General features: G+C 37.5%; 3 protein-coding genes and 1 long non-coding RNA gene across 6 annotated transcripts; 2 read left to right on the top strand and 2 right to left on the bottom strand.

Annotated features, from left to right (window-relative positions):
* Positions 1–169: 169 nt before the first annotated feature.
* Positions 170–7,026, bottom strand: LOC145212090 (X-ray radiation resistance-associated protein 1-like). The gene is made up of 17 exons (XM_080080108.1): positions 6,602–7,026; positions 6,429–6,517; positions 5,951–6,028; positions 5,583–5,727; positions 5,422–5,519; positions 5,123–5,268; positions 4,739–4,904; positions 4,014–4,146; positions 3,791–3,950; positions 3,179–3,297; positions 2,997–3,118; positions 2,775–2,940; positions 2,167–2,246; positions 1,984–2,110; positions 1,239–1,452; positions 966–1,073; positions 170–361 (listed from the first exon to the last, which is right to left on the bottom strand). The coding sequence occupies exons 1-17, from the start codon at positions 6,843–6,845 to the stop codon at positions 262–264; spliced, it is 2,295 nt and encodes a 764-aa protein (XP_079936234.1). The 5' UTR covers positions 6,846–7,026; the 3' UTR covers positions 170–261.
* A 422-nt stretch (positions 7,027–7,448) lies between these two features.
* LOC145212088 (transcription termination factor 2-like) lies at positions 7,449–12,429 on the top strand. Its single transcript, XM_080080104.1, has 17 exons — positions 7,449–8,624; positions 8,737–8,826; positions 8,890–9,042; positions 9,105–9,255; positions 9,323–9,398; positions 9,475–9,581; positions 9,650–9,715; positions 9,773–9,904; positions 10,048–10,210; positions 10,472–10,571; positions 10,641–10,783; positions 10,848–10,969; positions 11,031–11,151; positions 11,351–11,528; positions 11,682–11,786; positions 12,040–12,132; positions 12,208–12,429. Exons 1-17 carry the CDS (start codon positions 7,512–7,514, stop codon positions 12,319–12,321), a joined length of 3,027 nt encoding a protein of 1,008 aa, XP_079936230.1. The 5' UTR covers positions 7,449–7,511; the 3' UTR covers positions 12,322–12,429.
* Positions 12,430–13,146: 717 nt separating this feature from the next.
* Positions 13,147–23,820, top strand: LOC145212089 (integrator complex subunit 7-like). Of its 3 annotated transcripts, none has more exons than XM_080080105.1 (22): positions 13,147–13,212; positions 13,318–13,447; positions 13,519–13,665; positions 14,110–14,294; positions 14,581–14,651; positions 14,717–14,845; positions 15,250–15,384; positions 15,455–15,560; positions 16,171–16,394; positions 16,895–17,055; positions 17,305–17,410; positions 17,938–18,075; positions 18,787–19,008; positions 19,393–19,593; positions 20,019–20,122; positions 20,695–20,754; positions 20,828–20,906; positions 21,423–21,509; positions 21,853–21,951; positions 22,506–22,751; positions 22,850–22,940; positions 23,368–23,820. In XM_080080105.1, exons 1-22 carry the CDS (start codon positions 13,161–13,163, stop codon positions 23,586–23,588), a joined length of 2,994 nt encoding a protein of 997 aa, XP_079936231.1. In that variant the 5' UTR covers positions 13,147–13,160; the 3' UTR covers positions 23,589–23,820. The 3 variants fall into 3 exon arrangements, with proteins under 3 accessions (XP_079936231.1, XP_079936232.1, XP_079936233.1); XM_080080106.1 differs by having other exon boundaries at positions 20,831–20,906; XM_080080107.1 differs by lacking the exon at positions 17,938–18,075.
* Positions 14,223–16,177, bottom strand: LOC145212096 (uncharacterized). The gene is made up of 3 exons (XR_013856649.1): positions 15,825–16,177; positions 14,540–14,675; positions 14,223–14,287 (listed from the first exon to the last, which is right to left on the bottom strand). It is a non-coding gene; the product is annotated as an uncharacterized LOC145212096 (long non-coding RNA).
* Positions 23,821–24,229: the final 409 nt, after the last annotated feature.

Genomic DNA, 24,229 nt, shown 5'->3' on the forward strand with positions numbered 1-24,229 from the left:
TAAAGGCGCCAACACGTGGCTTATAAAGTTATCATCCCTTTGCATTACACTGCAGTCGGGATACGGTAAACTTACTTTTATTAGCTGAAACGTCAATGTTTTTTTCTGACTGTCAAAACTTTGCATGTCTTGCGCCTGCCACTATAATGCTCAGAAGTAAATGCTGATATGTAAGTAACCAATAGACATTATCTTTGCAGAGAAATAAACGTGACAAAATAATCACATCGGGGATAAAACAACATTTTACAAAATAAACTGCTAAGCTAATCTCGTTTCCAGTTCCTCCACTTTTTCTCTGGTTTCTTGAAAGGCTCTCTGAGCTCGGCGAGATTCTTTAAGTGATTCCTCTCTTACAACTCTGTAAAAACAAAAAACAAAAATTGTCAACGAACTGGTTAGCGCAGTAGCCTTGCGTATCAGGTTACAGGTTCTATTCCTGCCCCACGTCTAATACTTTACTGATCACAGTGAAGTCTGGTGGTTGGAACCAGAGTTAAAAGCGGCGCCGAAATTCAAGGCCGAACCCGAAATTATAAGACTTAAGCCCGTCCAGAACCCGAATCATTTTGAAAGGCCTGTTGAGTCCTAAAAGTTTGATTGACAGGCCCATAATAAAGCAGACATATGTACAATAAACAATACAATAAACAAGACGTTTTAGGGCAATTGAGCATTAAGTTATATCCTTCAACTAGCTCCTTAGCTAGGTAATTTATATTCACAAAAACTGTGGCACAAAATGTAAAGTCTGGCCCGAACCAAGCCTTTCGTTAAAAATACCAAAGCCTGCAAACGACCTGAATCGGACCCGAAAGACAGGCCCGATTTATGACTCTGGTTTGAACCAATTTATAAACACCAACAGCACCCAGCGGAAAAACTTCATCAACCATTTTTTTTACCAAAGAGAATTAACTAAGTATTATGTATAGTGTTTGTTGAAACTGATATAAAGTCCTCGCCTGTATTTATCTTCTACTTCCCATAAAAGGGAATATGCTTCGTCAGATGAAAAAGTAGTTTTCGATTCCAGTGCGTCAGTAAGCGGAACATCGGTTTCCTTGATGTCTCTATAAACAACCAGGTAATTAGAGACATCTGGAAAAAACTCTGGAAAAATCTGAAGGCGTTATTGCTTGAGTATGTGTAAAATCACTTTGTAATAATAACATGAAGTCGTAAACTGTTAAATAGGGGGTAGAGAAAGCATTTTTTTGCCTAACGCATAACTTTACCTTGTTTTTAATTTGTTTAGGGCGTCAGTTAACAGATCCTTTCTGTTTGGCCTTTTTACAGTCTTTCTTTGACGAGCCACAGCCATCGCCTTTGCATGCCGAGAAGTCTGTGGCTGATAGCAAGGCAGAACTTGGTTCAAAACGACGTCTTTGCTTCTGAACACGGTTGGGTGCGATAACATGTGGTGCAGAGCACGGACGTTGCCCTGAATCCCTAATAAACATAAATTCGACGGTTAGATGATTTCGGTCAAGTCAATTCTGTTTACCACGGACTTCGAATAGTAAATAGTAGTGTAACTCGCCTGGAATAAAGAAATACTCTAGTAATTATAATTTTTTGTTGAGCGCCTTGAATCTGTTTTCACATCAGAGTTGTAAACAGGCCTGAAACTGGAGCCCGAACCCGGCCCGAACCCAAAAGTACAAGCCTAAAACTCGGCCCAAACCCGAATCGTTTTTATGCCCGTATAGTCCCGAAATTTTGATTGACAGGGCTATACATTGAAGCCAAAAGAGCAACACAACAGATACAATAGACAATAATTGGTCTTGAACAAGGCATTCTCGGGCAGTTTGACATTAGGTCAGGTTCAGCAACTGCTGGCTACTTAGCTAGTTTAATTTATTCAAAAAAAAAACTGTTTAGACTTATAGCTACCACACAAGAGTTGCTCTGAGAGTCTTGGAAGTAACACTATTTGTCAGCCATTTTTTTGACTGTTTGAAACAAATAATTGCTCACCGACAGGTTCATGTAAGCTTGAGTCGGGTCTTGCATCCAGCAAAACTTCGTAGCCCTTGTACTTAGAATCGACGGTCTTTGGTGTTGATGGTGGCCTAGGTTTGTTGGGTTTCTCTTTCTTAGGGCTCTAAGTTAAGCGATAAATTAATTGGGTTACTATAACGCTCATGCAGAATAACATACCTTAACTTTTTGAGCGGTTTCCTGTGAATAGTCTTCATCTACTTGTGTCAAGAACACATTGTCTTCAGTGGAAGGTTTGTCTGGACAAAGTTAAAAAATGTAGTTGAAATATATACAAAACCAAGTTGTTTGCAATAAAAAGGCATGGTAATCTTTTCAGGGGTATTTAAACCTCACAGGATCAGCCTGACAAAATACTTGATGCGTCTTTAATGCCACACTAGAAAAGTTAGATAGTTTTGCGGTCAAATCTTTACAACCTCCATGTAAATGCAGTTGCAGAAAAAAATAAAAAAGTTATACTGGTTTAGAAAGTCTTGGTTGAAAAAAAGTTTTTATTGCATCCATGCTTGGAGGATAATAGAAGAGTATTAATTGATTGAAACTACTGGTTGAGTTGAGTTTTAATTGAGTTATTTCCCTCGTGAAAGAACACATAGCACTGAACAATTACCAAGCTGGAAAAAGCAGCGCAGCTTTAAGACGATATGGATTTTAGAATTTTACACGAGAATCGCCGCACAAGTAAAAGGTTTATGGACACTACTGAACTTAACAAATCTTCAGGTAGACTGTCACAATAGCACTTAACATTTATATGATCAAACCTGGGGGTCTGGGAGTCTTCACTTTGTGATCCAATACTGGTGTATCACGTGCAGGCTGTGGCCTAGAAGGTGGAAGTTTAGGAGTTTCAGGACCAATTGAATTCTGCAGGGATTTAATCAAAACATCGACTGGTTGCTTGGGAATTTTCGGCACGTGCGTAGATACCTGAAACGACATAATGATTAACACCTCAAAACTATTAATAAATAATTTTGAACCACCTTTCGACTCTTTTCTGCAGGCATTATCAGCTGTGGTTTCACAACTGGGGCTTTGGGTTGAAATCTATGCACGTTTATTCCCAGTCTTGCACGCAGATAGTGGGAAATAAGTGACGGCTCACCTGCCAAATGATAAAATGTGACTTATTTAGCTAAACCTGCAAATAAAATGTGGTGCCTACCATTGTTATTTGTGATAATTGGGTTTCCATGCATCACCAGGTGTTTAAGTCTTGGCCAAGCAGCCACAGCTAACACGCACTCTTCTTCGCTAATCAGGTTGTTTGCGACGCTCATAAGTCTGAAATAAAGATACAAGTACTTACAAATTCTGAAAGTACCTAAAATTCACAAAAACATTCACAAGGGCGGTTCAAAGCACAAACCAGTGGTTTTCAACTTGTCTCAGGCCATTGACCACCGACCTAATATAAGAATAACGAGCATTTTGGCTTAAAGTATATCTTTTCAAAACTGATTTTCAAAATGTGACATCAAATTATTGAAGTCTACGATTTGACCATATTTCAACATGTAATGTGGTACTATCTCCAGTTTTACACCAAATAAGCTACTATTCCCACCCTGAAATTTATCATGGACCAATAGTGGTGTGGACCAAAAGTTGAGAACCGTTGGCAAATCGACAAAGTTAGAAAAGAAGTCTTATTGCAGTATCTTAAATGAAGGGCATCAACTTTGACCCGACTGGTTAATTTGTGGCTTGTCATGTTTTTCCCCGTCTCAAAAGGTAACTTTTGTGTCGTACAAGGCAGAACCAAGCAGCAACTTACCGAAGCTGTTTAAAAGGTGGATTTGGCGACGACGGGTCAATTGACATGTCCAATGTTAGCAGGGAATCGGTTGTTTCTGGAATTTTCTCTTCTGTTCTGGCCGATTCGGTGAAATGTGTGGAAGTCGCCATGTTGCGTTTGCTGTCGTCGGCAGCGACCTCTGTCAAGTGAAAATGCTTCAACGCTTGCCAACATGCATTGCAAATTGCTGTACAATTCTTACCGCTTGTTGGAGGCTTTTTGCCTTGTGCGCTTGAAGTTCTTCGAGATGAACGACTTTTTCGACCACTAGATGTCGGTGATTTGCGCTGACCAACGGAGGAGTGTGTTTCAGATACAACTTTATCGCCGACGACCTTAAAAGTAAACTAGTTTTCACTCAACGAACACGATCTCTTTTTTTGAGATTATTATACATGGCTTTATGCTTTGATAAAACTTATCCTAAATAGACAAAGGCTACACTTGTCAAGTAAGTCTCAAGGGGTTAAAACCTTTGAGGTGTTTGCTATAACTTATGAAAGAGGTCCATCCTATTTCCATTACAAAAAAGAGGACATCAACAAATACAGTATAGTTTGAATGAAGTTTACCCTACAGTAAAACTGTCAAATTTAATGAACAATTGTCACAACTCATACTAAACATATGTTTGTGGTGTCGCAAAGCGGCTGTGTTTAAAATCCACTTGTGTATTTTCTACAGATAAGTTAAAGTTTTATTCTTTTGCTGAGACCACATAGTTTTTGTGAAAAAGGAGGACACTTTAGCAAAAAAGAGGATGTATGGTAGGTTTTTTATCAAATTATGTTTTCAAAAATATAGGAATCGACTTAATTCTTTTTAACTAATCATTTTACATTAGGTTAAAACAATATCACTTCTATATTACTGAGGAAAATATAGGAAACCAAGATTTAGAAACCACTTGTGCCAAATGTAGAGTACCTTAAGATGCGGAATGACCTCAATGCCATTTTTATCCAAGTTCAATTCTCTTAACTCTGGCAAGGCAGCAAGAGCAGCAAATGTGGATAAATCAGACAAATGATTTTCATCAAGCAGAAGAACTTCCAAACTCTTGTACCTTACTAACATTTCGCTTTCTCCGTTGCTGAAACAAAGCCACTAAGTCAATAACAAAATTATTTTAATGGATAAAGTGTTATGTGGCTCAAAAAAGGTTGAAAAGCATTGGTTTACACAGTCTACATATTCCTGACTGGTAAATATTGTCCTGCTTTATAATGTTTCACCAATTAAAAATATACTGAACTCAAATCCATATTTCTAACTCGGTCAGAACTACGAATGTTATGATTAGGGACTTACCTATTAATGGCCATTACTGGTCGGGCCATGTCAGGTGGTACAGAATGCAAACCATTTCCAGTTAAGGTTAAAACTTTTAGATTTTGTAATGCACCAAGAGATAACAGATCTTGGGGGCTTAAATTGTTGTAGGACAGATCAAGAACCTAAATTGCAGTGTGATATGGTAAAGGTTTTCATTTTATTTTAGTACAGTGCTTAACAAAATCAGTTTTTGCCAATATTTGTTTACTAGTTTAACCACCAAATTTTAACAATAGTTTTCAAAAAGGATGTCAAAAATACATTTTATACCACACCTGCAAGTTTGGAAAATCATCAAATTCGACTTGCAGATTGCGTAAACCATTTACAGGGAGTTCAAGCTCTCGCAAGTTTACAAAGTTGGTAAAGGGACCTGCACATTGAAATAAAAGCAACTACTAATATGGCAAAGTTCGATAGCACAAAACATACTTACGGAATGGCAGGATATTTTCGGCAGCATTTACATAAGCAACATTTGTAAACTGAATCAAATCATCACTGTTGACTTGATCAAGGTTGTTGTCTGTGACATTTACGCTGCATAAATCCAATGGATTTTCAACATGATGTCTTTGCATCTGTAAGAACGTATTGTAATTGCAAACTGTCTGCAAGGCAAGATCCAAATTTTGCTTTTTTGTTAAATATGTTAAAGATACAGAAGGTTTTGTTTTTGGAAGTGGTTAAGTTGGCCAGCAACAACACAATAAAAAACTGTAGGTACACCTAAATAAAGATAATTGCAATATAAAACCAATCATGCAATTACTATTTATCTAACAATGTAGTAAGTAAACTGACCAAAAACTTTGCATCAAGTGTGTTGAAACTATCCTTTTTTGAAGTTGCATCTTGATTAGTCAGCACACTTGCTTCACCCTGTGAAACAATAATAAAAATATTTTTATCAAATCACTAATGCCAATGTTCATTCATGTTTTAAAAGCAGATGTGTGCAACCTGCGGTCTGCGGGTCAAATGCGGCCCTTTAATTAAAGGTAGTGGGGCCTGCAGAGGTGCTTGTATTTCAAATGTACTGGCAAATGAGTTCTTTTTAACTATGAAATATTTTTGAGCAAAATAATGGGCCCTGCGATATTTTTCTGCGACCTGACCATATGCGGCTAGAATAAAAGTGAATTTTGTTTGTAGTTAGGCATATTTGGTATGCAACAAAGTAAAATCACCCTGTGTAGTATAGAAGTGCGACCTGCAATCTAATCACGGTAATTGTATTTGGCCCCTCAGTGACAACCCCTGTTTTAAAGTAAACGCCTACCACTATTTTAACATGCTTGGTTGGTTTGAGGTTAGCTTGAAACTTGTTTTCTTGTTCCTCGGCATAAGCGACCACCCAAGAACCAGAACCTTCATAAAAATAGGCATTAGGTACCGTAATAAACGACTGAAACACAGTGTTTGTTTGCTCTTCACAGTAAGAAACAAACTAACCTTCATGTAAATTTCTGGCAATACCACGTGCTGGAAAGCAATTTGTAGGAAAAACTCCTTCTGTTTCAAGTTTCCAGACTGATGGGACAGCCATTAGGAACTGCGACGCATGTACACAAAAACAACGAACTGTGAAACTGCCTAGGCGTTTTCTGTTGCTTGGATATTTCGGAGTAAACCTTGAAGGAGCCAATAGAAGAACAGGAGTTTCTGGGGCAAATTGAACACTTGAAATTGAAATCATTAATGCATTTTAATAGCACCTTAAAATGTTTCACAGCATGGGATGAATACAAATAAAATTATAGCCACCGTTGTCATTTCTAGTAAGCATGATTCGGTCAAAACTATATTTATGTCCACAAGGGGTGAAGGCTATGGTCGAGTGAATCGTTTACTCAAGCATGGCAATCCTTTTGCGGGAGATAGAAATTGTGATTTGTGAATTGATTAATTCTGCAACTAGAAAATTAATAAAAGTGAGCTATGTAGTTAAGTGCTGCAAATCATTTATTGGCTCTATATGCTTTTACATTTTATAGTTAAGTGCTATTATTAGGAATATTGACATATCGTGCGTAGGCGTTGGCTGTGAATAAAACTCTATTTAAATAAAATGCATAGTGACGTCACAGAGGTACAGTGTTATCGTACGTCCACTACGTCACAAGTTCACAACCCACATGTCACTTTACTCAGTTTACTGGCTCATGCTTATTTACCCAGGTACCAATTTAACATGAAGACATCGGTGTGCCGATCTGTTAAATAACAATGTTCCCGGTGTGCAAATTTACCTCTATTTGGAAAGTCCAAGCGGCACAAATTCTAGTCGTTCATAAATTTAAAATTGTTTTCTGTTGTTATTAAAGTTTGCAGTTGATCTATAGTTTGTTAAACCTTTTTTACAATGGTTGTGTGTGATGGAATTATTTCTTCCTACGATCAAAAACGGAGAAGCGGCTTTATAAAGGAATTGAACACCAACAAATTATATTATTTTGCCAAAATTAGTGTACTTGATCACACACTCAAATTGGAAACTCAAACTTCTGTAAAATTTGAGCTTCATGAACTGGATGGAAGAGATCCAGTGGCTGTTCGAGTCCGCCCAGGGGCAAAAGCCCCACAACCAACTTTGCCTCTTGAAACAAAAGACCATGTTACAGTTTCTGTTGTATGGTTTAATATGGAAAAGAAATATGGTTTTGTTCGACAGACTGACGATTCAGATTCAGACGCATTTCTGCATTTGAACACTTTACACAAATCAGGGATAAAATCTGTACACCCTGGCCAATTGCTTAAAGTTAAGTTCAAGGCAAGTGATCATAAAGCATGTAATGCTGTAGATGTGATACCAGTCAATGAACCAAAAGTGACTGTAAAACAGGAACACCATTATACTGCAATAAAACAAACAAACACACAGTTTGGACATAGCTCTACAGTTCAGGACAACTCTTTTCATTCATTGGCATCCAAGTCTAAAAGCAAACCTATTCTTTCACAACACGTTCAAAGCCAGCAACTGCCACAATATAAAGTTCAGTCAAGAAAACCTAGCCACTCCGGAACACCAAAGAAAATGGTGCAATCCAATATTCAACACCATTTCTCCCCTATGTCTAATCCACAGGTCAAAAAAGAACATTTATACACACCAGAGCAGTTGGAGTTACTTGATCTAATTAATAAAAAGCAGAGTCTTTTGCGAACCTTGGATTTAAAGAAATTGCCAGATGGAGGCCAAAGAATAAAAGAACAAATTGCCACTTTGCAGCTAAAACTTCAGTTAATGGGCAAACAAACTCTGGCCAAGCCACAAAAAGCACCTGAGGTTGTAAAGGTAAAAGACTCCATTATCTACAGAAGCAGTCAGCAGCCACAAATAGTGGACTTGACTAATGACACACATTATGGTATTGCGGCATATGGTAAAACGAGTGAAGATGAATTTCCTAACACTGGAGAGTTCTATGGAGGCCGGATGACAACCAATCGCCTAAACTTAGTCAAAAAGGTAGAAGCTGCTATTGTGAACCTAATAATTTGTTTGTATATTTGTATGTCAGCAACAACTAAATTGATACCATATGATATCTGTCACTGTGTTACCTTTTTAATGTTTACAGGTAACAGTGGATGCGATCGAAACATTGCATTCATCTCTTGACACATGTCCACCCACAGAGACTGAGCTGTCTGATCCAAATGGACTAAAGGTATTTTGCACAAACCAATGTGTCGTACAAACAATTATACAAATACTTTATGCTTTTACATAGGTCAATCTCATGACCCATCAGCGGCAAGCATTAGCATGGTTAGTATGGAGAGAAAAACAGTCTGTATCTGGTGGCATTCTAGCTGATGACATGGGTCTTGGAAAAACCCTTACTATGATTTCACTCATTATGAAGCAAAAAGAATTACAAAAGGTACAAAGAATATGTTAGTTTAAACACTCAGTATATTATGTATTACTTCATTCATTTTGCAGATTACAGAACTGGAGGAGAAAGTTAAAGTGGAGAACTTGACAAAGGAGCTAAGTTCATGTGAGATCAGTGATGGAAGCAAAGACAAGGTCAATGGCGAAGTTAAAAAGGAAAAAGATGAACCTGTAGTTTCAAAAGAAGAGAAGCCGGAAGGTACATTGTCTTATAAACAGTTGACCTACTGTGGTGGCGTCACTGATTTAACACAAGCAACATGTAGTTTCAGAGTGTGGGGCAACGCTTATTATCGCCCCAGCTTCATTGATTTATCATTGGGAAGCTGAAATTAAACACAGGTATGTGTTGAATAATTGATTTTTATATTTCTGTGCAGGAAATATGTAGTGATTTTGTTACAAATTGTTTCCTTAGATGCAAGAACAAATTACTGACTATTCACTTGTATCATGGAAACAGCCGTGAAAAAGATTCAAGCAAATTGTCAGCGTTTGATGTAGTTATTACCACATATGACCTTGGTAAATGTTTGCCATTTTTGTGTTCAACTCTGTCACCAGTTTCATTAATACAAAATTCTTTTGCACAGTTCGCAGAAGTTATGCAAAGTCTAAACCCACTGGATCTGAGAACGTCAAGCCAACTAAAGGAAAAGGTGCTACTTTTTCCCTATTCATGTTTAGGTCCATTAATGTTTGTTGTGTTTTTGCAGTTGGAGGTGTATTGTTTCAAGTAGAGTGGAGAAGAATTATTCTTGATGAAGCTCACCAAATTCGCAATTACAAAAGCCAAACTTCAGAATCTGTTTGTGCTTTATCTGCAAAGTCGAGATGGGCAATGTCAGGTTAGTATTTATTGTGTGGTAAGCTTTTATTGTCATTTGTTTTGATTTAATGTGTTTGTGTTACTACACATCATAACCAGAACACTTAGAACTTGGAATTTTAGTATACTTGCCCCTATTTAACTATTTCATTTCAATATCAGGTACGCCGGTACAAAACCAAGAGGCTGACATGTATTCTATGATCAAGTTTTTGCACTGCCAACCTTTCAATGAATATAAGTTGTGGAAAAATCAGGTTGACAATAAGACACAGCGTGGTCAGCAGAGAATGAAAACCATAGTGTCTTGTTTTGTGCTTCGAAGGTGGGTATACTGTATTCTTATTGTTTATTCCAGTTTCTGACCATTTCTCAACTATTTGTTAAGGAATTTTTTGATAAAGTACCATTTTAATACACTTTTAATATAATTTAGAAATATTCCCTGAAATATCAGTTTTAGTTTTGGCCTTATTTTTTTCGTAATCTTAATAATATGGTTTTTCTCAATGTACTTATATATTTTTTTTTGTTACAAACTAAATGTTGTACAAGGTAGAACTTATTTTGTGCTTTATATTTGCAGGGAAAAGAGCCAAAAGGGTACAGATGGAAAACCTCTTGTGCCACTGCCAACTAGAAATTTTACCACACACAAACTGAAACTAAACACAATTGAACAGGAGGTTTGTGTTTTGTTGTTCTCATACTGCCTACAATTGAATTTTATTATTAAGGTCGGTAAAACTTTGTAGGTGTACAATAAACTGAAGTCTGACTCTCAATCTGCATTCAGCAAGTATGAGAAATGGAAACGAGCCAAAGAAAGGGGAAACCCCCTTGATTCCAATTCACAAAACAAAATGACTGCGACGACCCTGATTGTGATGCTGCTTCGGTTGGTTTATAAAGAAACAAAAATGGGTAAAAATTTCAATTGCTGATCCTGATATTGTTTCAAGTTTACGGCAATGCTGTGGACATCTCCATTTGCTTCAAAAGTCATTTGATCCAGAGATTTTGGAAAAAGAAAAGCAAGATGTGGCTGTGGAAGATTTGCTTCAGTCTCTTACAATTGGAGAAAGTAAGAAAGATGGATTTAAAATTTATAACTTTATTTTAACCAGACATTTTTTATTTGAAAGGTGGAAAATCTAATGCATTGGGTTTGGATGACTTCGTAAAAACTGACAAGGCGAAACACTTTGAGATGTCAGCACAGAGCAGCAAAATTCAGTTTGTAACGGATAGACTGAAAGAAATACAGTCAGTACTATTGTTTTCTGATATCTTCATCCTAAATGTACTCAAACATATATTTAAAATAATGATTGTTTTCCTTCATGAGATCATGTTTTGCTGTTCAATTTTTTAAAAGGATTAAAGCACTGTTTTGTTTCAACGGCAACCAAAATTTGTAGCTTTGTTTTTGATTCAGATCACAATATGTTTCTGTTGTTTTCAGAAAGGAAAGGCCCGATGATAAATGTGTTGTGATCAGCCAGTGGACAAGTATGCTTAAAGTTCTCACCTACCATCTTGACAAGGCAAACTTTAGCCATGGAATTATTGAGGGAAGTGTGTCAGCACAAAAAAGAATGGAACTTGTTGAAATTTTCAACAGTAATCCAAAACAAATTAAGGTATGTCTTTACAACTGGTTCTTAAAATGCACATAGTCATGTACCAAAATAATGTGATTTGGGACATACAAAATGCCTATCACTAATTTTAAAAATGGGTGCTTAACTAAACAAACACTGGATGTATTTCCTGATACATTTTCTATCTGAAAGGTGATGTTAATTTCTCTTCAAGCTGGTGGTGTAGGTTTAAATCTGGTGGGAGGCAACCATCTGTTTCTGCTTGATATGCATTGGAATCCTGCATTAGAGAAACAGGTACCAGACAAAATTGTTCTTGTTGGTGTTTTTTTTACTTGTCAAACCAACTCTGTAATTTTTATCAAGCATCAAATAACATATTGTTGCCTAAAAGTTAAGGCTCATTGTGCTGGAGCCATTTTAAAGAAAAGTGTAGGGAATTGATTTTACACAGGCCTGATGTTTTTTTAAAATGCCAGACCCAAAACATTAAAAATTCTGGCTATGTTATCATTTATCAATTTTTGAAATGTGATTACTTTCTCCTTAGGCGTTTGATCGTATATACCGTGTTGGTCAAAGGAAAGAAGTCTTTGTTCACAAATTTATGATGGAAAATACAGTAGAAGAGCAAATACTACAGGTTTGTCAAATTACTTTAATAACAAAATACAGCTGCCAAAAAACTGTATCTTAAATTTTGTTTTTCAAACTTTAGCTTCAAGAACGAAAACTATCTATTGCCAAAGCAGTGATGGAGGGTGCTGTATCAGAAAACAAGGTCAAGCTGACTTTAGCGGACATGAGAATGTTGTTTGGACTTCACGATTGAACTTTATTCGTTTGCTTTTTTATTTATTTCGTTCGATTGACAATCATGCCTATGTTGGATCCATCTCCAGTTTTTGTTGCCAATAAAAAAATTGTGCAGAAGTTGAAATTTGTCTGTAGTTGTAAGAATTTGTCACAGTTTCATGCAGGGATTCGAACCACCGATATGAGTTTATTTCGCTAAAACAAACACCAAGCCGGAAATAGCTGCGCAACGGTAAAACAAAACAGTGAAGGGCACAACTGGTGCATCATGATTAAACGCGCTGCAGCTACACCGTATTATAAGGCGTTATATGACTGAGGCTCACAAGTGAGGTTGGCGCATTGTGGACAAAAAAAAAACGATTGGGAAAAAAGTGTAATCGGGATGTAAGAAAGTGTAGTCAATGGTAGTTTTTTTATTTTAATCTGCCCAAACCGGTTCCCAAGTTCGGATTCAGTTCCGGTTCGACTACCTGGTTTAAGGTGGCTGTACACAGGATCCGTTTCGGTCCGTTTTTGTCCGTCATGCGTATACGCGCGTAAATTTCGGTCCGTCGCCTTCCGTCGACATGTATACACAGAATGCGAACCATGCGTTTTGTCCGAAAACGGACGAAACGGACGTTAACGCAAGGCCATCCGAACAAATAGAACATGTTCTAACAAATAGAATCATGTTTTGGTTTCCATAAAATATATTCGTGACGTTACAAGTACAGGGAGTTTCCCTACTCTGTTATGGCATGCGCAGATGAGAAAATCGGATGAGGGAACGTTTCACTTGCTAAAAAATCGTGTCGAAACTCGTTGTTACAAGTTTTATTTTCGAATTATCGCCGCTTTGGTTTCAATTAAATGGAAGAACATCAACAAGATGCTAACTCTGCGTTGATTGAGTTGGATAAAGGTAGTTATGCTCATGTGTGTTACTTAAGGTCCGTGATATGCTATTTTCAACCAAAATACGTTGAAATATTTGCAATGGACTATTTTTTACAAACTTATACTTTAGGTTTAAGGGCGAGCAAAGTTGGAGAACAATGCGAAGCCATTGTCAGGTTTCCAAGCCTCTTTGCTCGTTTTCCATTCCCAATTCTCATCAATTCAGCATTTCTCAAGCTTGCAGACACTTTCAGGACTGGGTACACAATTTGTTTGTATTCTGGAGGTTAACTAACTTTCAAGATTGTTTATTGTAGTGTTTTCTTTTTAGAAACAACTTTATCCGACTTTGCATTTTGCGAGTTGCACAACAGAGCACAAAACATCTGGACAAAATTCTGAATGTTGATGAGTTTATGAAAAGGATTTACATTGTGATCCATTCAAATGACCCTTATGCAAGAGCTTTGACCTTAAGGTTAGATTAGGACACTTAATAATGTGCCAGAGTAAGTTTATACTAAACAATTTTACCATGCATTCACCACCTAACATACTTTTGTATGGGTTACAAACAGTGGTGGGGTTCAAATTTTTTATCAGCCAGTTCTATCAAAAAAGTCATATTTTTTAACCGGTTCTGTTACCAAAAGTACGTTGACAGTAACCAGTAATGCTAACCGGATTGCTAAACTCATAAAATTTCATGAGCCGGTTCTTTAGAACCGGTGCGAACCGGCTGAATCCCACCACTGGTTACAAATATGATTTTGGAAACAGTAAATGGCTGGATTTTACAGGCCTTGTACATTAGTAAAACTGTTCATGGATTTCATTCTAGTGTATTTATTGGTCTTCTGTACCAGACAAAATAAAAAATAAATAAATACATGGCAACAAACAGTTTAAATATTTTCTTTAGAATGTTAGGAAGTGTTTCTTGCATGATCAGTGAAAAGAAAAATGCCCATCACAGTATCCAGCAGGGCTTAGATTCTCATGATCGTGTGGAGCAAGATGCTGCCATATTTGCCACGACACAATTTGCATCACATTCTCAGCAGTTTGCTTCAAGTATTTGCAACAAAATTGCCATGATGCTGCAAGGTGAGGTTTTCAACATATTAAGTATCATGATTGACAAAAAATTGCTGCTGGAAAAGGGCTTTGAATGTTTGTCAAACATTGATATAAAGCCAAATAACTTTACAAATGAAATTTGGTGTTATGTTGGTAACTGAAATGTGTTTATCAGTAAAAGGTATAATCGATAAAGGTACTTTCTATTTTGCTGCAATATTGCAAATAGGATCTAACTGTTCAGTAAGAAATTATGGAAGTTATGCACTTACCTCTTCCCAAAAATTCTTTAAAATATCATTGTTTCAAATAGGTTTATCAACTCCATTAGAAGTGAAACTGAAATTAATTCCAGTATTACAGCACATGCATTTTGATGTGCAGGTAGGATTTTGATTTTTTCTTTTGCTGAAAACAATGAAATTTTATCAAAAAAATATATTTTTTAGGTTTCATCAAAGGCTCGGACCATTTTGCATGACTTACTGCCATCATACCCAGCACAAGATTTTATTCTGACAACTTTAGGCACTCTTACACAGTTGGCAATTCACTCATTGGTTGACATTCCAGCGCAGGTGTTTTATCTAGCAACTAAGATCACTGAAAGTCATTGTAGATAAACTTATACTAAAGTTTTGCATATATATATGGCCCAAATATGTGTACATTTTGGATACTTGACTTGTTCAATTTCAGCACAAATAGTTAATCTACACAAATGCTGTAAGCACATATAAGAACAATTCATTAGAACAACCAATGCACTCATTCCGCCAACACTAATACAGTCCAAACACAAGGACCAAGCCTGTTACTCCCACCAAACTGCAGTGCTGTAAGGTGGTTACATTAGCTCATGTAGCCAATCTTTTGTCACCAGCTGCACTAATGAGACCTTATAGGTCCAAACAGTGCACACTGTCTGCAGCTACTAGAGTTCAGATGCCTAAAAAATTGGAGCTTGTTCTTTTGATAACAGGTAACTTTGTTGCTACAATACCTAAGATGTGACCCAAGAGAAGCAGTCAAGTCTGATTCGCTGCACAATCTCAACTTGTTGGCTGGAAAGGCTCCACATCTTTGGACTGTACAGAACAGTACCACTTTGTGTGAGGTATGAAAACAGACATAGGGCACCTAACCCTCTTTGCAAATTGCAATAATCCACTTTTTCACTATTGTAGGCCTACAAACTCTCAACCCTATCCAACTCATTGAAACGAGAGATTCTTCGGGTTTTATGCACCCTGACTTCAACTGAATCATTAGTTCAAGTGGACATGGAAGAAGGTTAGCATATATGTTTCAAATATAACTGTAGTAGCTTTTTATGTTGACCTCAGACAATGTTTGTGAAATGATTCCAACTGCTTTTTGTCTTAAATCAGAAATGATGCACAACTGGCCTTGTTTGTTTGTTAGCCAATTATATGTTTCCCGTCACCTCACATGCTTGTCTCCACATTTAGAACCACCAACTTAAACAATTACCTTAAGAACACTATACATGGACTCAATAAGTACTTGAGTTTAAAAAACGTAATTGCCAAATACCTTGTATATATGGCATGCTTCCTACTGCAGATGTTTTAACAATCCCTGTTGTCATCATCAGTGCAAGCTGTCAACTGTACTTGAAAGGGGTTTAAAAAAGCACACAAAAAAGTAGATGCAAGATGTGTGGGGTGACGTCACTGATGGACGTACATAACTGGCGATTAGACAGGTTGTGGTAACAAAAAGATAAGAATCCAAGATGTATTTTATACACACAAGTTTCTCTAGCTCATGTTTTTAATTAAATCACTTTCAATTCCGCGTATAGTGTTCCGGAGTATTAGGTCATGTTTTTTTCTATTTTCTGTGACAAAAAAGATCAGTTTTGAAACTGTTTTTTCAGGAGGTTCGATTCTAGAACTGTGCAGACAATGTTGCTTCGACTTTGACGTCATCCAAGCTGCGTTGGCGACGAAACTTTTTGCATCGCTCAGTAAACATGCCAAGCACGTGAGTAAGTCACACCAGAACCGCTTGAATGAAGAAGCTACCGTTGCTGCGGAATCGTTGCTACCACTTCTCGCTGCGTCATGTGAAAATTCCGCCGTTGATAAAAAAGCTTTGAAGGTGTCAAAAATATCTTACTTTTTGTTTCTCTTTTTTACGTTTTTGTTGCCAAGATTTTTGATATTATCTAGCTACTTGAACTAAAATTGTCCCTTTTTGACGTTTAAATAAGGTAAACCAGTTCTGAAAGTTGTGTAATATTCCACGGTTTGCAGCTTAAGCTGTCTTTGTACGTAGTTGATAGTTATACGATATTCAGCTGTTTTCGGTCGCGCAGTGTGCTTCATTAATTTGCGATGCTTATAATAACTGATGGCTGGACTTTTGGCTCTGTTGGGTTATACCTACTTCAACGCAATCATTTTGTTTTCAGAAACGTAATTTAATTGTAACCAATATTTTGCTGGAGATTTTTTCTTCCTTTATTTAACAAACTGAACAGAGGTGTTTATACGAACAGCAATTGATGTTGCATTTCAAGCCAAATAATTTTGCTTATTTTTTTTAAAAAAAGCTGAGTGTTTCATTTTGACAATGACGAGTCCGATTTTTTGCAACAGATTGTGTTGCCAGCTTTGAAATCTTTGTGCGAAGTTTCATCTGACGTCGATTTCCGCCTGATACGGCTACTTTTATCGCTGCTGGTAAATGAAGATGTCCCATTGGGCAGCCCTACAAGTGTGATGTTACTGCAAGCGACTGCAGATATGGGATTGTCCAGGTATAGGTTAAATTTAACTACAAAAGATAAAAGTAGAAAGTTAGACAGGTTAAGGATGGATAGAAAAGATTGTTGTGAAAAAATGGACTGCTCAATAAGACTCATTAAAAACACATAGACCCTAATTTTGATTTAATATTGCGACTGAAATAAAATTTAACTTAAAAAAATGGCATAACACGTTTCGTTGCTGACTGTGTAGCATTTTTGAAGAAAAAAAAAAATAATCAAGTACTTGTTTGTTGTTAGCAATCGTATGGGAGTCATGGCGAATTTTCGCAAACAGATGTTCGAACTTTTTGAAGCAACTATCAAGATCGACAAAAAAGACGCCGAAAGCATACAAAAAGTCGCCGTAAGTAATAAACCGACACACACTGTCCCAAAACGCCGACGCATATTGCTGATATTCTACTTACGTGAGAAATCAAATCACCAAAGTTTGCAAATTACCCATAGGTGGCGCAAAGAGCATTAACAAGCATTTAAAAGTAAAATTATGTGAAAAGGGCAGGAACTTGGCCGAATGGTCCAGGGCGTCTGACCCATATAAATATACATTAAAAATCCTGAGCGTGGTTCGTCCTCGGGAGCATCCTGGGTTCGAATCCCGTCAAAATCCCGCTATTTGAGTTGGGAAGAGGTTTTATAATAAAAATGATCATAAAACTAGCTTAAAAACTTAAATTCTAACATTGGGTAACAAAGTTTAATAACTATGCTCATCACGCTCTATTGGAAATAAGCAGACTTTTGTTATGTGTGTTTTGCGTTAATACATCTATTACATACTATGCTATGTTAGAAGTGCCTTATACGATGCTGTATTTGAAAGATTAAGCACAGTGCTACAATTTTTATGACAGCTTTTTGTCGTCACAGTCGCTTTTGTGCGTTCTTTTGTTCATGACACATTGGGAGGACGGGTCGTTAATCGATGGAAAACTGCAGGAGAAATTACTTAATTCCCATCTAAACCACTGGATATTTTATCGCATTGCCAGACAAGCATCAAGGATGGTTCGTGTAATTTACTAAGTGCTGGTGACAACGTAAATTACTTGTATTTTGATGGGATAAATGGTTTGTAACGAAGTTAAGCGAAACCCTACCAGAAGGGGACACATATAGTTTTCGTCCGTATTTTTTTCTGCCCAACGCTGGTTTGTTCCATGCGTTTGGTCAAGAAAAAATGGTAAAAACTGATTTAAACTTACACATATGCTAGTTAGTTATTCCGAAGGTGCTCCTTCCAAAGTTTGACCCCGAATGAACCAGCGGTTCAGCAACAGCCCCCAAAACGTAAAATTTTTGAAACGTCTGTACTGACTAAAGTACATGATCCAGGAGTTCCATGCTTTGTCGGTGCATTGTAAAGCATTTTAAACGATTTTGTAACTCTTGGTTGGATTCACTAATTTTGCACCCCTTAATCCTGAATTATTCGTTTTTAGGATTATCAGCCCTTTAGGTCAGAAATACAAGCCCTATAATGTGCTGCAATTTTAAACAATTAACAGATTTCTTAATGTATGTGTTACTTTGTTGATTATTGTAACAAGAAATTCTATAGGGCCGTCCTCGAGTAAGTTAGAATTATTTTTGGCCACCAAATGAGTTTAAGACCTCTGGTTTATAGGCAGAGATAATTAGGTCTTTCTGTTTGTAAATTATGTTGAATAATACAACATTCCAACAAATTATGAAATATTATCGTTTTCTATTTTCCAGGGTCAACACAAAATCGCCAATCAGCTTTTTACGGCCATCAGTGATTCAGTGGCTTCAGAGCAACATTACTTCTGGCTCATCGCTCTCTCGGACATCTCACTTGCCGAATCAGCAGTCTCTTTTCATTTTAACGTTTCGAATGCGACTTGGGACAAGACCAGGAACCTCGGGGAGCTTAACAAAGCAATCCACCATTACCACAAAGCTGAAACAAGTCTTATGGTGGGTGACTTTACAGCAAATCAAATAGAGCAGCAATTCCTTCAATATATAGTAAAATCTAAATTCTCCTTTATAAATCAAAGTAAATTTTCTATGTTTTGGGAAAAACAATATTAAGTGAAAGGGCCTCGTGCAATAATTCTCTAAGGTTTTTTTATGATCTCTTGGCTCGTTTGCTAACTTCATGACACACTGAAGATGAGCGATTTTCCTTCGAAAAACATCAGCTACATTTTTCCACCCTCCTAATTGAAAGGCGTTCGCCGATTTTTCAAACAATTTCAAACAACTTCCAAAAAAGGTCACATCAAAAAGTTGTGACTGGATAATAATTCCCTTGGAATGCAGAAAACTCACTGTTTATGTGATTGTTTTGTTTTCTAGGCTGCTGTAACACCGAATCACAACCTGCTATTTCAATGTGAATACATACGACTGCGTCGGGAATCGTTACAAGCGCACGCTCAACTGATAAGTGCGTGTTCACTCATCCGTACCTGCCCGCCTCCTGCCATATCAACCATGACGGGGGGAAGCCCCGGTAGTGATGGTTCCGGTTCTAATAGTGGAATACTTTTCACACAAGTAAGCGACCCAAGTTAATATTATATTGTACAGAGACATGACCTATATTCAGGGTTGCCATCGACATGAAGCCAAAATAAGGACAACCTCAAAATTAAATTTTTATACGAATTTAAACAAGCGTATTTGAAAATTCCTTGCATTCATACGAGCCTAACGTACGACATGCCATATTATTTCGCCACAAACAATCTGTTCCAACAACTCCTAGTTAGTAGAAAACACTTTGTGCATCTCACGACAGCTCAGATCTAGGTCTACTTTTACTGAAAATGACAAAATGACGACTCAAGTCAAAAACAAGCACATTTCTTAGAAATAAAGACAATAATTTTTTCTTAGACATATCCCTTCAAAATAGGGACTAATCTTAGAAATAACGACTGTATGCCAACCCTGGTAATATTGTTTCTTCGTTTTTTTAGATGAAGTCTTGTGCGGAATGGTTCATGGCGGTGGACAAAAGTTACAGCAAACTGCACATGACATCGTTTGATTCGGATCCACGTACTCTGTCGATTATCGAGATGTGAGTACCGGTTTTTCATACTTGTACTTTAAACAAAGAGATTTGGCGATTGCTTGCTGTAATGCTTGTCGAATTTCTGTATATACTCCATATGGTGTCCAGTTTTACCCTCTTATATGTTTGTATTATTGTGTTGGTTGCGATACGTGAAACACAGTCGAAGCCGGTTAATTGCATATCGGGTAGTCACCTAGTCAGTTTAATTGCAAAATGATCATAAAGTCCGACCGTAGTCATTAGTTGAGAATAGCTTGTTGATTGCATTAAAAAAGCGTACAAAAACGGTTATGCGGTTAACCAGATTCGCCTGTACAAGCTTAAAAACAACAACAAACATTTTAGTCAATATTGGTTAGCCAAATTTTATCCATGCTAGGCCAACTATAGAGTCAATAAATAAAGAGTTAAAAAATATTTTATTTATGGAAATGCAGACGAAATTTTACTAAATAGATGCATTTACTCCGCTACAATGGTTTCAAAAACGAAACCTATTCCTACCAGACGCACCGAGTTTTATTACTGGTTATTAGCAACAAGTTATATATTACCAACCACGCTTTCTTGCACAGATTACAACAGGCTTGTTCTATTATGGCCTACGCAATAGATCTTCTGATACTTTCACGCAGGTTAGTAATGACAAGACATTAAATTTAACTAAGACTATCTTACAATCGCGAAAAACTCGTTTTATATCATTAGCAGCCAAAATGCTTCAACACGACAGAATTCCAACTTTGACAGCGCTGAAGAAACATCAGATGATAATTTTTATACAAGGGTAAGTTTTTTCAAGTGGCTAAAGTATGTGAGTTATTTCTAGCAGTACTTATGTTCAAACAAAATGCAAGCAACTTTATGTGCTTGGAACATTTAAAGGCAATGCAAAACTTCTGTTCGCAATTAAGATGCTGGTCGTTCTGCTTTTACATTGCCTTTAAATGATTCAACCTTCTTCCGTGGAACATGAGTGAACAACTGCCACAATTTAACTGTCTCCCTCCAACAAGAATAGATTGTGCCATCGCGCAATCTTGGGGCTGCATTTTACCCAACTTTAACCTAATTCTTGCCTTATTCAAAAAGAATCATACACAACTGATTACGAAACATAAGCGTAGAACATAATTCAATGGTTGACACTTTTAAACACCAAGAAAACTATAACTTGACCTAAAGAGACTTGACCTGACTATAAATGCAAGTTACCAAGTACAGGCATAAATAGAAAAACAACTACTAAATTTAGCTTGGGACAAATTGAATATTAACCCTATTGTCACGTGATATCTTGCAGGCAATGAAGCGAAACTTCAGTGCAGTGATGTCGAAATTGGAGCAAGCCGTCCATGCCGATAACTTGTCTTTACCGCTATCTCATACGGTTAGTATTCATAGCAAGTGGTTATTTTTTGGTAAACCTTTTTGTGAACAGTTGGCGATGTAGAAAGGCTGTTAGGATTGCAGTAGTAAATTGAAGATTTGTTAGTAATGTTTTTGACTTGACCTACTTACAGCAACATTATTCCCAAAAAAGCTGTATAATTAGCCACTCTTTCTTGCTTATCTAAGGTGCTTTATTTAAACAAAAGCTAAACTCAAGCATTACTAGTTGATCGAATCCTTGTTTAAGCCGTAAGCCATTTAATGTTTTTTTACACATCAGTGTAAAATTGACCCTCGACTGAACGATTGCCGGTTGTTAGTTTGCTTCTTATGTTTTGCAGCATACCGAGTGCCTGATGCAATGTTCATCCCTGTTGCTCTCAACGCCTCACTCTTTCCCACGCTATTTCTACCAAAGTTTACAGACAACTAATATTAAGGTGGGACGTGTTTCAACTGTGAACATTCTTAACAGAAACTTGATATATCATAATTTGTTCCAGTTACCACCGGGAAGTGTAAATAATGACTGTCGAAATGGTGGCGTAAAATAACTTCAGAATAGGTGCAAACTTGGCCGAATGGTTCAGGGCGCCTTACACGAAAAACTGATCGGGATTCGTCCCCGAAAGCGCCCTTGACTTGAGCCCCTCAAGGTTTACTAAAAACAAAATCGCTAGTGATGTGGAATAAAAGGTGGACGTTTTATTACGCAGACGTTTCGACAAGAACACTTGTCAGTACCAGTGAAATAATGAAGAAGCAAAACAATCGTGTTGATAAAAAAACAATTTGTTTTTAGTATAGATCAACAGGCAAATCCTGAAAAAAGTTGTAAGTTGTTGAGGCCCCACCCCGCCTCAACAAGTGACGACCGTCCAATTGTATTTTAAAAGTTGTCGTCTCCTGGTTAGCCTAAGGATTCACAAATCAAAATATTTTAGAGGGGTTATCATTACCAGCTTAAGATAATTCGTTTTAACCGTTTTTTCAGCTTGCCATATCCCCTGGTCAGCGCTTTAACAAGGCACCAGTGACTGTGGAAATCAACCAGCGTCTCGCACTCAAAGTGGAAGGCGTCGTCCAGCACACGTCGGCTACGTCACACGACGATGACGTCATCATGAATGTGCGTGACGACGAGCGGAAAGAGGGACGCAGTAAGTTCAGGGAAGTTAGCCGGGTAAAGCTGGTCGTCGCGAAGTCGAATCAAGGTCAAACGAAGGTCAACAACGTAAAGGTGAGAAATTTCTTTTCGTAGTATTGTATTTTTGTTGAAACAAATTATTGTTGTCTGTTTGCAAGAGTTTTTTATTCTCTTATTTTTTGCTTTTTTAGATATCTGAATCTGATGGTGACCTGGAACAAATTGTGGAACCCCACAACGATTATTTCAGCACTCAGTTCGTGATCAGCTTTCCCGTCGCAGGTTAGAAACAATCTGATATTGTGGCGCATGTTTGGGAAAAGTTTTTTTCGGTTTAAACCGCCAAGACAAAAGACCAGTTTATAAGATTTTTTATATTTTTTGCTACATTTTTTTGGGTTCCGTGTCATACAAAGGCTAATTTGTAGCAAAATTTACTTTGCAAATAGACAGTTAGGTACGGGAAATATGACCTGTGAAGTTGAAAAAGGCCCAGCTTTGAATTAACTTTTTATGGTTTACCCATGTAGTATATTAGGAAGGAATGAAAATCTCTTGGATTGATATAAGTAAGGAATTTGTCGAAATAGGTTGTGAACCACTGCCCTAACTAATTCTTGCATAGTTGCCAAACAACTTATAGACTTCATGTCTGACACACATCTGAATATTTTGGTCCCGTATCGCTACTATACCTTTACACTTTCAGGCTTGTACACAGTGGTGGTTGAAGCTGGTGTAAAAGACAGTGACGGGGTATGGTGGAAAACCGGCCCAAAGGAAAACATCCTAATCAAGGCTTATGACGACAATGTAAGGATCCAACAACAGCAACAACAACAACAGCAATCGTCACAGGCTGCTGAACCATCCAACCAGTTTGCAAGCTTAATGTCGCTGCGAGAACAGTCGCGTACACCTTTGCCTTAGCGCACCACAAACAGTAGTTTGGTACCTATGCGAGTGTAAATAAAGTAATGTTAACTGGCAACAATTGTGTTTTGGCGCCTGAGACATGGACTGAAGTTGTTGAATAGATCAGTAGTTCTCAAACTGTGCGTCGCGACGTCCCAGTGCGTCTTCAATTTTCCAAGGGCGTCGCAGAATAGTTCAGTTTCGTGGCTTTTTGATGTTGTACCAATAAACTTTAATAATAAGTGTCCTCATTAACTTTCATTTGCTGGGGCGTCGCAAGTCCAGAAAACTTTTTCAGGGGCGTCGCAACAAAAAAAGTTAGAGAACCACTGGAATAGATGGTCGAGCGGATACCGCAACCACCTAGTGCGCCATAGAGCGTGGGTTTCTAATCTTGTCTTTCCATAAGCAAATCTTAAACGACACAGCACCAACCCAATGGAACAAGAAGGGAATTAAAAGTCGCAACCTCCTTAAGAATCCAGTGTACTTTAGAAAAACAGGGAGCGCGACGGCGGATCGTATCGCATTGAAGCGGTGCCCGCCCACCGAGGTTAAAAAAAAGTTACATGTAACGCGTTGATGCCGTATTTCAGAAATATAACGAAACGTAGCTTTTTTTAACAGAGGCTTTGTTCCAACGTTTACGAAAACAT

The sequence above is a fragment of the Phallusia mammillata genome, chromosome 2 (genome assembly GCF_965637545.1).
Source record: "Phallusia mammillata chromosome 2, kaPhaMamm4.hap1.1, whole genome shotgun sequence".
Classification (NCBI taxonomy): Eukaryota; Metazoa; Chordata; class Ascidiacea; order Phlebobranchia; family Ascidiidae; genus Phallusia; species Phallusia mammillata.

Excerpts from the sequence above, each read along its gene's own strand:
- LOC145212090 (XM_080080108.1), bottom strand. The coding sequence starts at position 6,845 with ATGATTTCAATTTCAAGTGTTCAATTTGCCCCAGAAACTCCTGTTCTT. Across the intron at positions 6,518-6,601 it reads TGCCAGAAATTTACATGAAG|GTTCTGGTTCTTGGGTGGTC; the intron begins GTTAGTTTGTTT and ends ATTTTTATGAAG. Across the intron at positions 2,941-2,996 it reads CTGCAGAAAAGAGTCGAAAG|GTATCTACGCACGTGCCGAA; the intron begins GTGGTTCAAAAT and ends ATGTCGTTTCAG.
- LOC145212088 (XM_080080104.1), top strand. The coding sequence starts at position 7,512 with ATGGTTGTGTGTGATGGAATTATTTCTTCCTACGATCAAAAACGGAGA. Across the intron at positions 10,784-10,847 it reads CTGATTGTGATGCTGCTTCG|TTTACGGCAATGCTGTGGAC; the intron begins GTTGGTTTATAA and ends TATTGTTTCAAG. Across the intron at positions 11,529-11,681 it reads GTAATCCAAAACAAATTAAG|GTGATGTTAATTTCTCTTCA; the intron begins GTATGTCTTTAC and ends TCTATCTGAAAG.
- LOC145212089 (XM_080080105.1), top strand. The coding sequence starts at position 13,161 with ATGGAAGAACATCAACAAGATGCTAACTCTGCGTTGATTGAGTTGGAT. Across the intron at positions 20,123-20,694 it reads ACTCTGTCGATTATCGAGAT|ATTACAACAGGCTTGTTCTA; the intron begins GTGAGTACCGGT and ends TTTCTTGCACAG. Across the intron at positions 21,952-22,505 it reads TACAGACAACTAATATTAAG|CTTGCCATATCCCCTGGTCA; the intron begins GTGGGACGTGTT and ends CCGTTTTTTCAG.